We start from the raw sequence: 12,905 nt of genomic DNA on the forward strand, positions 1-12,905 counted from the left end.
TTTTTTGGTCACGTGGGGTTTCCACCACCCCCCCCCGCCAACATGGCGGCGGCCGTGTCCGTACGGTGACGTCACATCCCCCCCACCCCGGGGAGAGAGAAGAGGGGAGGGGCGGGGCGGGCGCGGCGGTGGTGACGTCATCGGTGCGCGCCGGCCATGCTGGAGGAGCCGCTGGGGGGGCTCGTGCTCGTGAGGGGTGCGGGGGGGGCGGGGGGCGGGGTTTGGGGGGTGGGGGGGTGGGGCGGGGTTTGGGGGGTCAGGGGGGCGGGGTTTGGGGGGTGTGGGGGGGATGTGGGGCGGGGTTGGGGGGTCAGGGGGTGGATTTGGGGGTCGGGGGGGTCTGGGGGGTTGGGGGGGCGGGGTTTGGGGTTGTGGGGGGATGGGGGGGATGGGGGGAGGGGTTGGAGGGGTCAGGGGGTTGGGGGGGGTCGGGGGGGCTGTGGGGCGGACTTGGGGGTCAGGGGGGTTTTGGGGGGGTTTGAGGGGTTTGGGGGGTCAGGGGTTTTGGGGGGGGCGGGGGGCGGGGTTTGGGGGGGGTCAGGGGGGTTGGGGGGCTGGGAGGCGGGGTTTGGGGGGTCAGGGGGGTTTGGGGGGGTTTGAGGGGTTTGGGGGGTCAGGGTGGTCGGGGGTTTGGGGGGGATGTGGGGTGGGGTTGAGGGGGTCAGGGGGGCTGGGGGGGTCTGGGGGGTCAGGGGGGGCTGTGGGGCGGACTTGGGGGTCAGGGGGGTTTGGGGGGGTTTGAGGGGTTTGGGGGGGGTGAGGGGTTTGGGGGGTCAGGGGGGTTTGGGGGGGTCAGGGGGTTTTGGGGCGAGGGGCGGATTTGGGGTGACCCTGCCCCCCCAGACGGGGCCTCCTGCGAGGGGCGCAGCGTCCTCAGGGCCCTGGTGACCGCGGCCGTCAGGAGGTGGGGGGGACGGGGGGGTCACGGGGGCTGGGGGGGATTTGGGGGTCACGGGGGATTGGGGGGGGCGGGGGGTTTGGGGGTCCCGGGGGGTTTGGGGGGGGTGAGGGGGTTGGGGGGGGTTTGGGGTCACTGGGGGGGTCTGGGGGTTTTGGGGTTACTGGGGTCTGGGAGTCACTGGGGGGGTTTGGAGCCACTGGGGGGTTTGGGGGGCTCGGAGGGGTCAGGGGGAGTGGGGGTCGGGGGGTTTGGGGGGGTCAGGGGGGGTTTGGGGTCACTGGGGGGATCACAGGGGGGTTTGGGGGTCACAGGGGGTTTGGGGTCACTGGGGGGTTTGGGTGTCACTGGGGTTTGGGGGTCACGGGGGGTCTGGGGGGGTCTCTGGGTTTGGGGGTCACGGGGGGTTTGGGGTCTCTGGGTTTGGGGGTCACTGGGTTTGGGGTCACTGGGTTTTGGGGTCCCAGGGGGTTTGGGGGTCCCAGGGGGTCTCTCTCAGGGGGTTTGGGGTCCCAGGGGGGTTTGGGGGTCCCAGGGAGTCTCAGGGGGTTTTGGGGTCCCAGGGGGGTTTGGGGGTCCCAGGGGTTTCAGGGGGTTTGGGGTCCCAGGGGTCTCAGGGGGTGTTGGGGTCCCAGGGGGGTTTGGGGGTCCCAGGGGGTCCCAGGGGGTTTGGGGTCCCAGGGGGTTTGGGGGTCCCAGGGGTTTCAGGGGGTTTGGGGTCCCAGGGGGTTTGGGGTCCCAGGGGGGTTTGGGGGTCCCAGGGGGTCTCTTTTGGCCCCAGGTCCGAGCGGGTCCGGGTTCTGCTGCTCGATGCCCCCCGGGAGCGCTTCGAGCGGGGGCTGAGCCCCGAGGTCGCGCGCCGGTGAGAGCCCCGCCCCCCACGGCCCCTGAAACGGCCCCGCCCCCAAAACAGCCCCGCCCCCCTCAGCCCCCGAAACGGCCCCGCCCCCAAAACAGCCCCGCCCCCCTCGGCCCCCGAAACGGCCCCGCCCCCACAACAGCCCCGCCCCCCAAAACAGCCCCGCCCCCCTCAGCCCCCGAAACGGCCCCGCCCCCGAAACGGCCCCGCCCCCCAAAACAGCCCCGCCCCCCAAAACCTTAGCACCCCGAAACGGCCCCGCTCCCCTCAGCCCCCGAAACGGCCCCTGTACCCCCAAACCTCAGCACCCCAAAACCCCCTGAGCACCCCAAAACCCCTTGACCCCCCTAAACCCCTCTGGACCCCAAAACCCCCTGAACCCCCCATGTTCCCCCCTGCCCCCCCTGTCCCCCCCGACCCCCATACCCCCCCTGACCCCCCCGGCCCCCCATCCCCCCGACCCTCACTGACCCCCCCAGCCCCACTGACCCCCCCATGTCCCCCCCAACCCCCCTGTCCCCCCTGACCCCCATCCCCCCTGACCCCCATACTCCTCCAGCCCCCCTGACCCCCTCATGTCCCCCATGTCCCCCCCATGTCCCCCCTGACCCCCCATATCCCCCCCCTGAGCCCCCCATGTCCCCCCTGACCCCCCATACCCCCCCTGAGCCCCCCATGTCCCCCCTGACCCCCCATACCCCCCCTGGCCCACCATGTCCCCCATGTCCCCCCTGACCCCCCATACCCCCCCTGAGCCCCCCATGTCCCCCATGTCCCCCCTGACCCCCCATACCCCCCCTGAGCCCCCCATGTCCCCCATGTCCCCCCTGACCCCCCATACCCCCCCTGGCCCACCATGTCCCCCATGTCCCCCCTGACCCCCCATACCCCCCCTGGTCCCCCATGTCCCCCATGTCCCCCATGACCCCCCATACCCCCCCTGACCCCCCATGTCCCCCCTGACCCCTCTGAACCACCACGTCCCCCCTGACCCCCGTGTCCCCCATGTCCCCCCTGAACCCCCATATCCCCCCCATACCCCCCTGGCCCCCCCATGTCCCCCATGTCCCCCCTGACACCCCCCGACCCCCCCATGTCCCCCCTGACCCCCCATGTCCCCCCCTGACCCCCCCATGTCCCCCATGTCCCCCCCAGGCTCGAATTCCTCGACGCCTTCCAGGACCCGCTGGGCTGGATGGGGGGCGGAGCCTTTACGCTGGGAGGCGGGGCCTTCACCCCGGGGGGCGGGGCCTTCACCCCGGGGGGCGGGGCCTTTCCCCTGGCGGGGCTCCTGGGGCCGCCGCCCCCCCCCCAGACGCTGGTGCTGGACTCGCTGAGTTGGCTCCTGCTGCGCCTGCCCCCCCCCCGCGTCCTGCAGGCCCTGGGGGGGCTGCTGGGCCCCCCCCACCGCGGTAAGGAAGGGGGGGGGGGGGTTGGGGGGTGTGGGATGGGGGGGTCAACCCCCCCTGACCCCCCCCGCCCCCCCAGCCCCCCCCCGCGTGCTGGCGCTGCTGCACGAGGACCTGCACCCCCCCCCGCTGCTGCGGGCCCTGGGGGGGGGCGCCAGCACCCAGCTGCTCCTGCACCCCCCCCCCCGGAACGGCGCCCCCCCCCTTGCCCGCGTCATCGCCCGCCCCCCCCGCCTGAAGGTGGGTTTGGGGGGGGGGAATGGGGGGGGTCAGCTGGACACCCCCCCCCCCAACCAATTCCGCACCCCCCCCATAGGATGAGACCTTCACCCTCCTACCCGATGGGACCCTGGGGCCGCCCCCCCCCACCGCCCGGACGCCTGGGTCCATGGGGGATGTAGGGGGGGCCCCCCCCACTGCCCGGACGCCTGGGTCCCCGGGGGATGTGAAGGGGCCCCCCCGGACGCCTGGGTCCCCGGGGGGCGTCCCCTTCCGCCTGGCGCTGTCGGCGGCCGAGAGGGCGGCGCGAGCGGCCCTGCCCCCCCCGTTCCGGATCGGGCCCCACAGGTGAACCCTCCCCCCCCAATCCCCCCATCCCCCCCCCCCCATCATTCCCAGCCCCCACCCCCCCAGTAACCCCCACCCCCCCCCAATTCCCACAGTTTGGGGACCCCCGATGAGGACCCCGAGGACCCCGATGACGACCTGGACGTGTGACCCCCCCCCCAATAAAGCGGCTGCACCACCCCACCCCCACCTCTGTGGTCATTGGGGGGGGGGACACCTCTCAATGTGGGGGGGCACCCTCAATGTGGGGGGGGCACCCTCAATGTGGGGGGGGACCCCCAATGTGGGGGGGACACGCCCCTCAATGTGGGGGGGTGGGATCCGCAGTCCTGGGGGGGCGGGCGGACTTTAGGACCCGGGGCAGCGCTGGGAGTGCAAACCCCGCCCCCTAGGCGCAAACCCCGCCCTCCTAGGCGCAAACCACGCCCCCTCGGCGCAGAGCACGCCTTCTGTGAGCAAACCCCGCCCCCAGAGCCGCAATCCACGCCCCCTAGACACAAACCCCGCCCCCCTAGACGCAGACCCCGCCCCCTAGGCGCAAACCACGCCCCCATGCGCAAACCGCGCCCCCTAGGCGCAGAGCACGCCTTCTGTGAGCAAACCCCGCCCCCCTAGCCGCAGTCCACGCCCCCTAGGCACAAACCCCGCCCCCCTAGACGCAAACCCCGCCCCCTAGGCGCAAACCCCGCCCCCTAGGCGCAAACCCCGCCCTCTAGCCGCAAACCCCGCCCCCTAGCCGCAATCCACGCCCCCTAGGCGCAGAGCACGCCCCACTTTGCCCAAACCCCGCCCCCTTGGCTCAAACCCCGCCCCCATGCTCTCCCACCCCTCCCCGCCACCTCCACCCCGCGCCCTCCCGCCCGTCAGGCGGCGCGCTCCGGAAGCTCCTTCACCGGAAGCTCCCTCACCGGAAGCGCCCGCCCCGGAAGCGCCCTCACTGCTCCGCGGGGGCCGCGCTCGGTCCGTCCCGCTGGGCCCGCAGGCGCCGTTGGGCCCGGAGCCGCTTTTCCCCAGCCCGGGCCGGCGGGCGCAGCGGGGCCCGGGGGGCCGGGGGGCCCGGGGGTCCCGGGGCTGGGGCCGGGGCCGGGGCCGGGCGGCGCCGCCGGCGGGGCCGGGATGCGCGGGCACTGCGCCCTGGGGCTCCGCGCCGTCCTGGCCCTGGCCGCCCGGCTCTGGAGCTTCGTGCTCTACGTGCTCAGGAGGCAGGCGCGGACCGTGAGTGGGGGCGGGGGGGGCACCGGGAGCGGGGGGGGCACCGGGAGTGGGGGGGGACCGGGCGGGGGGGGGGGTGGTGACGAGGAGCAGCAGGTGATGGTTATTTCGGGATGGGGGGGGCAGCCCGGACGCCTGGGTCCTTTTCTGGGCCTCAGGGTGGGGGGTGGTTGGGGTTCCCCCGTCCCCTCCTATTCTGGTTTCGTTTCCCCCCATTTTGGGTCTATTTCTCCCCATTTTTGGGGTCCCCCCAACTTTGGGGTCCCCCCCATTCCATTCCCCCCATTTTTGGTTCCATTCCCCCCCATTTTTGGGTCCATTTCCCCTAATTTTTGGGTCCATTTCCTCCCATTTTGGTTCCGTTTCCCCCCATTTTGGGTCCATTTCTCCCCATTTTTGGGGGTCCCCCCCACTTTGGGGTCCCCCCCATTCCATTCCCCCCCATTTTTGGGTCCATTCCCCCCACTTTGGTTCCGTTTCCCCCCATTTTGGGTCCATTTCCCCCCATTTTGGCCCCGTTTCTCTCCGTTTTCGGGGTGCCCCCCCACTTTGGGGTCCCCCCCACTTTGGGGTCCCCCCCGTTGCGGTCCCCCCCATTTTTGGGGTCCCCCCCAGGTGATCCAGTACCAGACGGTGCGCTACGACGTGCTGCCCCTGTCCCCCCTGTCCCGAAACCGCCTCGGTGAGCCCCAAATCTGGGGGGGGGTCCCCAAATCTGGGGGGGGGTCCCCACAATGGTGGGGGCTCCCTGAAATGGGGGGGGGTCCCTAAAATGGGGGGGGTCCCTAAAATGGGGGGGATGGGGGAGCCCCTGAAGTGGGGGGAGGGGGAGAGAGACCAGAGGGGTTTGGGGGGGTTTGGGGACCCCCTGGGGGTTTTTGAGGGGTCCTGGGGGGGGGTTGGGGACCCTTTGGGGTTTTGGGGGCGTTTGGGGGACTCTGTTGGGGTTTTGGGGACCCCCTGTGGGTTTGGGGGGTCCTCGGGGGGGGTTGGGGACCCCTTTGGGGTTTTGGGGACCCCCATGGGTTTTGGGGGGGGTTTGGGGGACCCCTTTGGGATTTTGGGGACCCCCCGTGGGTTTTGGGGGGTCCTGGGGGGGATTGGGGACCCCCCTGTGTGTTTGGGGGGGTTGGGGGTGTTTTGTGCCCCCTGGTGGTTTGGGGGGGTCCTGGTGGTTTGAGGCCCCCCTGGTGGTTTTGGGGGGATCCTGGGGGTGTTTTGTGCCCCCTGGTGGTTTGGGGGGGGGGTGCTGGTGATTTGGGGGCCCCCTGTTGGTTTTGGGGGGGTCCTGGTGGTTTGGGGGGGGTGCTGGGGGTTTGGGGACCCTGGAGGTTTTGGGGGGTCCCGGGGGGGGGTTTGGGGACCCTGGAGGTTTTGGGGGCCCCGGGGGGGGGTTTGCGCCCCCTGACCCCCCCCCAGCGCAGGTGAAGCGGAAAATCCTGGTGCTGGACCTGGACGAGACGCTGATCCATTCGCACCACGACGGGGTCCTGAGGCCCACGGTGCGGCCCGGGACCCCCCCCGACTTCGTGCTCAAGGTGGGGGGGCCGGGGGGGTCTGGGGGGGATTTGGGGGGGTCCTGGGGGGGGTTTGGGGGGAGTCCGGGGGGGGTCCTGGGACGGTTTGGGGGTCCTGGGGGGAGGTCCTGGGGGGGTCTGGGGGATCCTGGGGGGGTTTGGGGGTCCTGGGGGGGTCTGGGGGGAGGTTCTGGGGGATCCTGGGGGGGTCCTGATGGGGTTCCTGGGGGGCTTTGGGGGTCCTGGGGGGCTTTGGGGGTCCTGGGGGGGTTTGGGGTCCTGAGGCCCATGGTGCAGCCCGGGACCCCCCCCGACTTTGTGCTCAAGGTGGGGGGGTCCTGGAGGTGTTTGGGGGTCCTGGGGGGATCTGGGGGGTTCCTGGGGGCTTTAGGGGTCCTGAGGCCCACGGTGCGGCCTGGGAACCCCCAAACTTTGAGCTCAAGGTGGGGGGGTCCTGGGGGTGTTTGGGGGGGTCTGGGGGTCCTGAGGGGGGTTTGGGGGCCCCCTGACCCCCCCGCCCCCCCAGGTTGTCATTGACAAACACCCCGTGCGGTTCTTCGTGCACAAGCGGCCGCACGTCGACTTCTTCCTGGAGGTGGTGAGTGACCCCCCCGGGACCCCCAAACCCCCCCCGACCCCCCTGTGACCCCCAGACCCCCCCGGGACCCCCAAACCCCCCTGACCCCCCCTGTGACCCCCAGACCCCCCCGGGACCCCCAAACCCCCCTGACCCCCCTGTGACCCCCAGACACCCCGGGACCCCCAAAACCCCCCTGACCCCCCCTGTGACCCCCAGACCCCCCCGGGACCCCCAAACCCCCCCCGACTCCCCTGTGACCCCCAGACCCCCCCATGATTCCCCAGACCCCCCCAGGACCCCAAAACGCCCCTGACCCCCCTGTGACCCCCAGACCCCCCCATGATCCCCCAGACCCCTCTGGGACCCCCAAAACTCCCTTGAACCGCCCATTTTATCTGTTCCCCCCCCAGTGAGCCAGTGGTACGACCAGTGCTGTTTGACCCCCCCAAGCTCCCCTGTACCCCCTGTCTTGTGCCCCCCATGGTGACCCAGTGGTCCGAGCCAGTGCTGTGTGACCCCCCCATATTATCCATCCCCCACTTGGTGACGCAGTGGTACAACCCGGTGCTGTTTGATGCTCCCCAGACTCCATTAACGCCCCATTTTGTCCCCCCCATGGTGATCCAGTGGTCCGAGCCAGCGCTGTGTGACCCCCCCATATTATCCCCCCCGCCTTGGTGACCCAGTGGTACAACCCGGTGCTGTGTGATCCCCCCAGACTCCATTAACGCCCCATTTTGTCCCCCCCTTGGTGATCCAGTGGTACAACCTGGTGCTGTTTGATGCCCCCCAGACTCCACTGACCCCCCGTTTTGTCCCCCCCTTGGTGAGCCGGTGGTCTGAGCCGGTGCTGTGTGACCCCCCCATATTATCCGTCCGCCACTTGGTGACCCGGTGGTACAGCCCGGTGCTGTGTGATCCCCCCCAGGCTCCATTGACGCCCCATGTTGTCCCCCCCATGGTGACCCAGTGGTCTGAGCCGGTGCTGTGTGACCCCCCCATATTCTCCCCCCCTTGGTGAGCCGGTGGTCCGAGCCGTTGCGTGTTGCCCCCCCAGGTGAGCCAGTGGTACGAGCTGGTGGTGTTCACGGCCAGCATGGAGATCTACGGGTGCGCCGTGGCCGACCGGCTGGACAACAACCGCAGCATCCTGAGCCGCCGGTACTACCGGCAGGTGGGCGGGGCCTCCGGGCAGGGGCGGGGCCTCCGGGGGGCGGGGCTTCGGGGGGCGGAGCCTCGGGAGGGGCGGGGTTAGAGGAGAGGTGGGGACAGGGGATGGACAACAACCGCAGCATCCTGAGCCGCTGGTACTACCGGCAGGTGGGCGGGGCCTCCGGGGGGGGCGGGGCTTCGGGAGGGCGGAGCCTGGGGAGGGGCGGGGTTACAGGAGGGGCGGGGACAAGGGATGGACGACAACCGCAGCATCCTGAGCCGCCGGTACTTCCGACGGGTGGGCGGGGCCTCCGGGGGGCGGGGCTTCGGGGGGTGGGGCCTCGGGAGGGGAGGGGCTACGGGAGGGGAGGGGCCACGGGTGGACAAGAACTGCAGCATCCTGAGCCACTGGTACAACCGACAGGTGGGCGGGGCCTCCGGGGAGGGGCGGGGCTTCGGGGGGGTGGGGCTTCAGGGGGAGGAGGCTCGGGATGGGCGGGGTCACAGGAGGGGCGGGGCCAGGGATGGACAACAACCGCAGCATCTTGAGCTGCTGGTTACTTCTGACGGATGGGTGGGGCCTTTGGGGGGGGGGGGAGCGGGGCCTCGGGGGGGCGGGGCGCCCGGAGGGTGGAGCCTAGGGAGGGGCGGGGCTACAGGAGGGGAGGGGCCAAGGCTGGACAACAACTGCAGCGTCTTGAGTGGCTGGTTACTACTGACAGGTGGGTGGGGCCTCCGGGGGGCGGGGCTTCAGGGGGTGGAGCCCCGGGGGGGCGGGGTCACGGGAGGGGCGGGGCCAGGACTGGACAACAACCGCAGCATCCTGAGCTGCAGAATGGTGGGCGGGGCCGCGGGAGGGGGTGGAGCCTGTGCAGATGGGCGGGACCTCTGGCAGGGGCGGGGCTTTGCGTGCTGGATGTTAGGGGCGTGGCCAATCACCTGGGGGCGTGTCCCTTCGGGGAAGTCCCCGCCCCAGGGGCGTGGCCGATGGGGCAAGGGCGGAGCCACTTCTGAGGGGCGTGGCCTCCGGATGGCGGGGCCAAGCCCCCTGGGGCTGCTGCTGCTCTTCCCCATCTCTGGCTGTGTGGGTGGAGCCTCGGCCTTGGGGTGGGCGTGTCCACCGAGGGGGCGTGTCCCCCCGCGGGGGGCGTGTCCTGACCTGGCCCCGCCCCCCAGCACTGCACGCTGGAGCTGGGCAGCTACATCAAGGACCTGTCGGTGGTTCACAGCGACCTCTCCTCCATCGTCATCCTGGACAACTCGCCCGGCGCCTACCGCAGCCACCCCGGTACGGGACGCAGGACCCCCCGGGTCCCCCAGAACCCCATGGGACCCCCCTGAACCCCATGGGACCCCCCAAACCCCCACTGACCCCCCTGAACCCCATGGGACCCCCCGAACTCCCCCTGCTCCTCCATTGTCATCCTGGACAATTCACCCAGCACCCACCGCAGCCACCCCGGTGTGGACCACAGGACCCCCCCGGACCCCCCTGAACCCCCTGGGACCCCCAGAAGCCTATGGGGACCCCCCTATGACCCCCAAACCCCCCTGAACCACCTGGGACCCCCCCCAAACCTCCCTGTGACCCGCAATCTGCTATAGGAACCCCCCCTAGGACCCCTCCAGACCACCCTGGGACCCCCCCCAAACCCCCCTGTGACCCCCCCTGGTGCCCTGGGACCCCTAAAGCCCCATGGGGACCCCCCCATGACCCCCAAACCCCCATAGGAAACCCCCTGGGACCCCCCTGGGACCCCCAAACCCCCATAGGATCCCCCCTGGGACCCCCAAACCCCCCTAGGACCCCCCTGGGACCCCCAAACCGCCATAGGAACCCCCCCTGTGACCCGCAAACCCCCCTAGGACCCCTCTGTGACCCCCAAATCCCCATAGGAACCCCCCTTGTGACCCCCAAACCCCCCTAGGACCCCCCTGTGACCCCCAAACCGCCATAGGAACCCCCCCTGTGACCCGCAAACCCCCCTAGGACCCCTCTGTGACCCCCAAATCCCCATAGGAACCCCCCTTGTGACCCCCTCCCAGTGCCCTGGGACCCCCCAGGACCCGCAAACCCCCATAGGAGCCCCCCCTGGGACCCCCAAACCCCCATAGGAACCCCCCCTGTGACCCCCTCCCAGTGCCCTGGGACCCCCCAGGACCCGCAAACCCCCATAGGAGCCCCCCCTGGGACCCCCCGGGACCCCCAAACCCCCATAGGAACCCCCAATGGGACCCCCAAACCCCCATAGGAACCCCCAATGGGACCCCCAAACCCCCATAGGAATGCTCCTGTGACCCCCAAACCCCCCTAGGACCCTCCTGTGACCCCCAAACCCCCATAGGAACCCCCCTGGAACCCCCAAACCCCCATAGGAACCCCCCCTGGGACCCCCAAACCCCCCTAGGACCCCCCTGTGACCCCCAAATCCCCATAGGAGCCCCCCCTGTGACCCCCCCGGTGCCCTGGGACCCCCCGGGACCCCCAAACCCCCATAGGAACCCCCAATGGGACCCCCAAACCCCCATAGGAATGCTCCTGTGAACCCCAAACCCTCCTAGGACCCCCCTGTGACCCCCAAATCCCCATAGGAACCCCCCCTGGGACCCCCAAACCTCCATAGGAACCCCCCGTGGGACCCCCAAACCCCCATAGGAGCCCCCCCTGTGACCCCCCCGGTGCCCCGGACCCCCCCAGGTCCCCCACACCCCCATAGGAACCCCCAATGGGACCCCCAAACCCCCATAGGAATGCTCCTGTGAACCCCAAACTCTCCTAGGACCCCCCTGTGACCCCCAAACCCCCATAGGAACCCCCCCTGGGACCCCCAAACCTCCATAGGAACCCCCCCTGGGACCCCCAAACCTCCATAGGAACCCCCCCTGGGACCCCCAAACCCCCATAGGAACCCCCCCTGGGACCCCCAAACCCCCATAGGAGCCCCCCCCGTGACCCCCCCGGTGCCCCGGACCCCCCCGGGACCCCCACACCCCCCGTGACCCCCGTTTCGCCCCCCAGACAACGCCATCCCCATCAAGTCGTGGTTCAGCGACCCCAGCGACACCGCGCTGCTCAACCTGCTGCCCATGCTGGACGCGCTCAGGTGGGGGCCGGGATTTGGGGGGTCCCGGGGGTCCTGGGGGGGTCCCGGGGGGTCCTGGGGGTCCTGGGGGGGTCCTGGGGGTCCTGGGGGTGTCCTGGGGGGGTCCTGGGGGTCCTGGGGGTGTCCTGGGGGGGTCCCGGGGGGTCCTGGGGGTCCTGGGGGGGTCCTGGGGGGGTCCTGAGGGTCCTGGGGGGTTTGGGGGTCCCTGGGGGTCCTGGGAGGGACTGGGGGTCCTGGGGGGGTCCCGGGGGGTCCTGGGGGTCCTGGAAGGGAACTGGGGAGGTCTGGGGGATCCTAAAGGGAACTGGGAGTCCCAGGGGGAACTGGGGGGTCTGAGGGGTCCTGGGGGGGTCCTGAGGGTCCTGGGCGTCCTGGAAGGGAACTGGGGAGGTCTGGGAGGTCCTAAAGGGAACTGGGAGTCCCAGGGGGAACTGGGAGGTCCTGGGGGTCCCTGGGGGGTCCTGGGGGGTCTGGGGGGTCCTGGGAGGGACTGGGGATCCCTGGGGGAACTGAGGGGTCCTGAGGATCTTTGGGGGGTCTGGGGGGTCCCTGGGGCTCCTGGGGGGTTCTGGGGGTCCCTGGGGGTCCTGCGAGGGACTGGGGGTCCCGGGGGTCCTGGGGGGGTCCTGGAAGGGAACTGGAGGGGTCTGGGGGGTCCTAAAGGGAACTGGGAGTCCCAGGGGGAGCTGGGAGGTCCTGGGATGTCTGGGGGGTCCTGGGGGGGTCCTGAGGGTCCTGGGGGATTCTGGGGGTCCCGGGGGGTCCTGGGGGTCCTGGAAGGGGACTGGAGGGGTCTGGGGGGTCCTAAAGGGAACTGGGAGTCCCAGGGGGAACTGGGAGGTCCTGGGGGTCCCTGGGGGGTCCTGGGGGTTCTGGGAGGGACTGGGGATCCCAGGGAGGAACTGGGGGCTCCTGAGGATCCCGGGGTGTCCTGGGGGTCTCGGGGGGTCTGGGGATCCTGAGGATCCCAGGGAGGTCCCAGGGAGAATTGGGGTGTTTGGGAGGTCCTGGGGGCTCTGGGGGGGTCCCAGGGGGGAACTGGGGGTCCCAGGAGGGTCTGGGGGGTCCCAGAGGGGAACTGGGGGTTCGTGGAGGGTCTGGGGGGTCCTGGGGGTCCCTGGGGGGTCTAAGGGTCCTTGGGGGGTCTGGGGGGAACTGGGGGTCCCAAGGGGTCCTGGGGGGTCTGGGGGTCCTTGGGGGGTCTGGATGGTCCTGGGGGTCCCAGGGTTATTTTGGGGGTCCTGGGGGGGTCAGAGGGGGTGACCTCGGTTGTGCCCCCCCAGGTTCACGGCCGACGTGCGATCGGTGCTGAGCCGCAATTTGCACCAGCACCGCCTGTGGTGACGGCACCGGGACCCCGGGACCCCCCGGGACCCCCAGGACCCCCAACCGGGGCAGCACCGGGGCCTCGGGGACCCCCACCCCCCCCAGGGTCGGACTGTGCGCCCGGGGGGGCACACGGAGCTGCTCCCCGCGCCGGGGGGGCACGGACGGACACACGGACGCGGACACGCGGACCCACGGACGCGGACCCACGGACGCGGACAGACGGGCGCCGCCGGCCCCGCCCTCGCTGTTTTTAAATGACACCTTGGTCCCACCTGCCG

At 71.2% G+C, this 12,905-nt stretch overlaps 2 protein-coding genes across 3 annotated transcripts; both read left to right on the plus strand.

Annotated features, from left to right (window-relative positions):
- Nucleotides 1-99: 99 nt before the first annotated feature.
- On the plus strand, nt 100-3,916 carry ELP5 (elongator acetyltransferase complex subunit 5). 2 transcript variants are annotated; one of them, XM_071800151.1, is made up of 8 exons: nt 100-196; nt 844-904; nt 1,680-1,760; nt 2,913-3,169; nt 3,246-3,406; nt 3,483-3,546; nt 3,595-3,733; nt 3,829-3,916. In XM_071800151.1, the coding sequence occupies exons 1-8, from the start codon at nt 157-159 to the stop codon at nt 3,881-3,883; spliced, it is 858 nt and encodes a 285-aa protein (XP_071656252.1). In that variant the 5' UTR covers nt 100-156; the 3' UTR covers nt 3,884-3,916. The 2 variants fall into 2 exon arrangements, with proteins under 2 accessions (XP_071656252.1, XP_071656251.1); XM_071800150.1 differs by having other exon boundaries at nt 101-196; nt 3,483-3,733.
- Nucleotides 3,917-4,646: 730 nt separating this feature from the next.
- Nucleotides 4,647-12,772, plus strand: CTDNEP1 (CTD nuclear envelope phosphatase 1). The gene is made up of 8 exons (XM_071800160.1): nt 4,647-4,948; nt 5,561-5,627; nt 6,365-6,483; nt 6,989-7,060; nt 8,100-8,216; nt 9,371-9,482; nt 11,214-11,298; nt 12,582-12,772. The coding sequence occupies exons 1-8, from the start codon at nt 4,850-4,852 to the stop codon at nt 12,640-12,642; spliced, it is 732 nt and encodes a 243-aa protein (XP_071656261.1). The 5' UTR covers nt 4,647-4,849; the 3' UTR covers nt 12,643-12,772.
- Nucleotides 12,773-12,905: the final 133 nt, after the last annotated feature.

The sequence above is a fragment of the Patagioenas fasciata genome, chromosome 29, assembly GCF_037038585.1.
Source record: "Patagioenas fasciata isolate bPatFas1 chromosome 29, bPatFas1.hap1, whole genome shotgun sequence".
NCBI lineage: Eukaryota > Metazoa > Chordata > Aves > Columbiformes > Columbidae > Patagioenas > Patagioenas fasciata.

Excerpts from the sequence above, each read along its gene's own strand:
- CTDNEP1 (XM_071800160.1), top strand. The coding sequence starts at position 4,850 with ATGCGCGGGCACTGCGCCCTGGGGCTCCGCGCCGTCCTGGCCCTGGCC. Across the intron at positions 4,949-5,560 it reads TCAGGAGGCAGGCGCGGACC|GTGATCCAGTACCAGACGGT; the intron begins GTGAGTGGGGGC and ends GGTCCCCCCCAG. Across the intron at positions 9,483-11,213 it reads CGCCTACCGCAGCCACCCCG|ACAACGCCATCCCCATCAAG; the intron begins GTACGGGACGCA and ends TTCGCCCCCCAG.
- ELP5 (XM_071800150.1), top strand. The coding sequence starts at position 157 with ATGCTGGAGGAGCCGCTGGGGGGGCTCGTGCTCGTGAGGG. Across the intron at positions 1,761-2,912 it reads AGCCCCGAGGTCGCGCGCCG|GCTCGAATTCCTCGACGCCT; the intron begins GTGAGAGCCCCG and ends TGTCCCCCCCAG. Across the intron at positions 3,170-3,245 it reads GCTGGGCCCCCCCCACCGCG|CCCCCCCCCGCGTGCTGGCG; the intron begins GTAAGGAAGGGG and ends CCGCCCCCCCAG.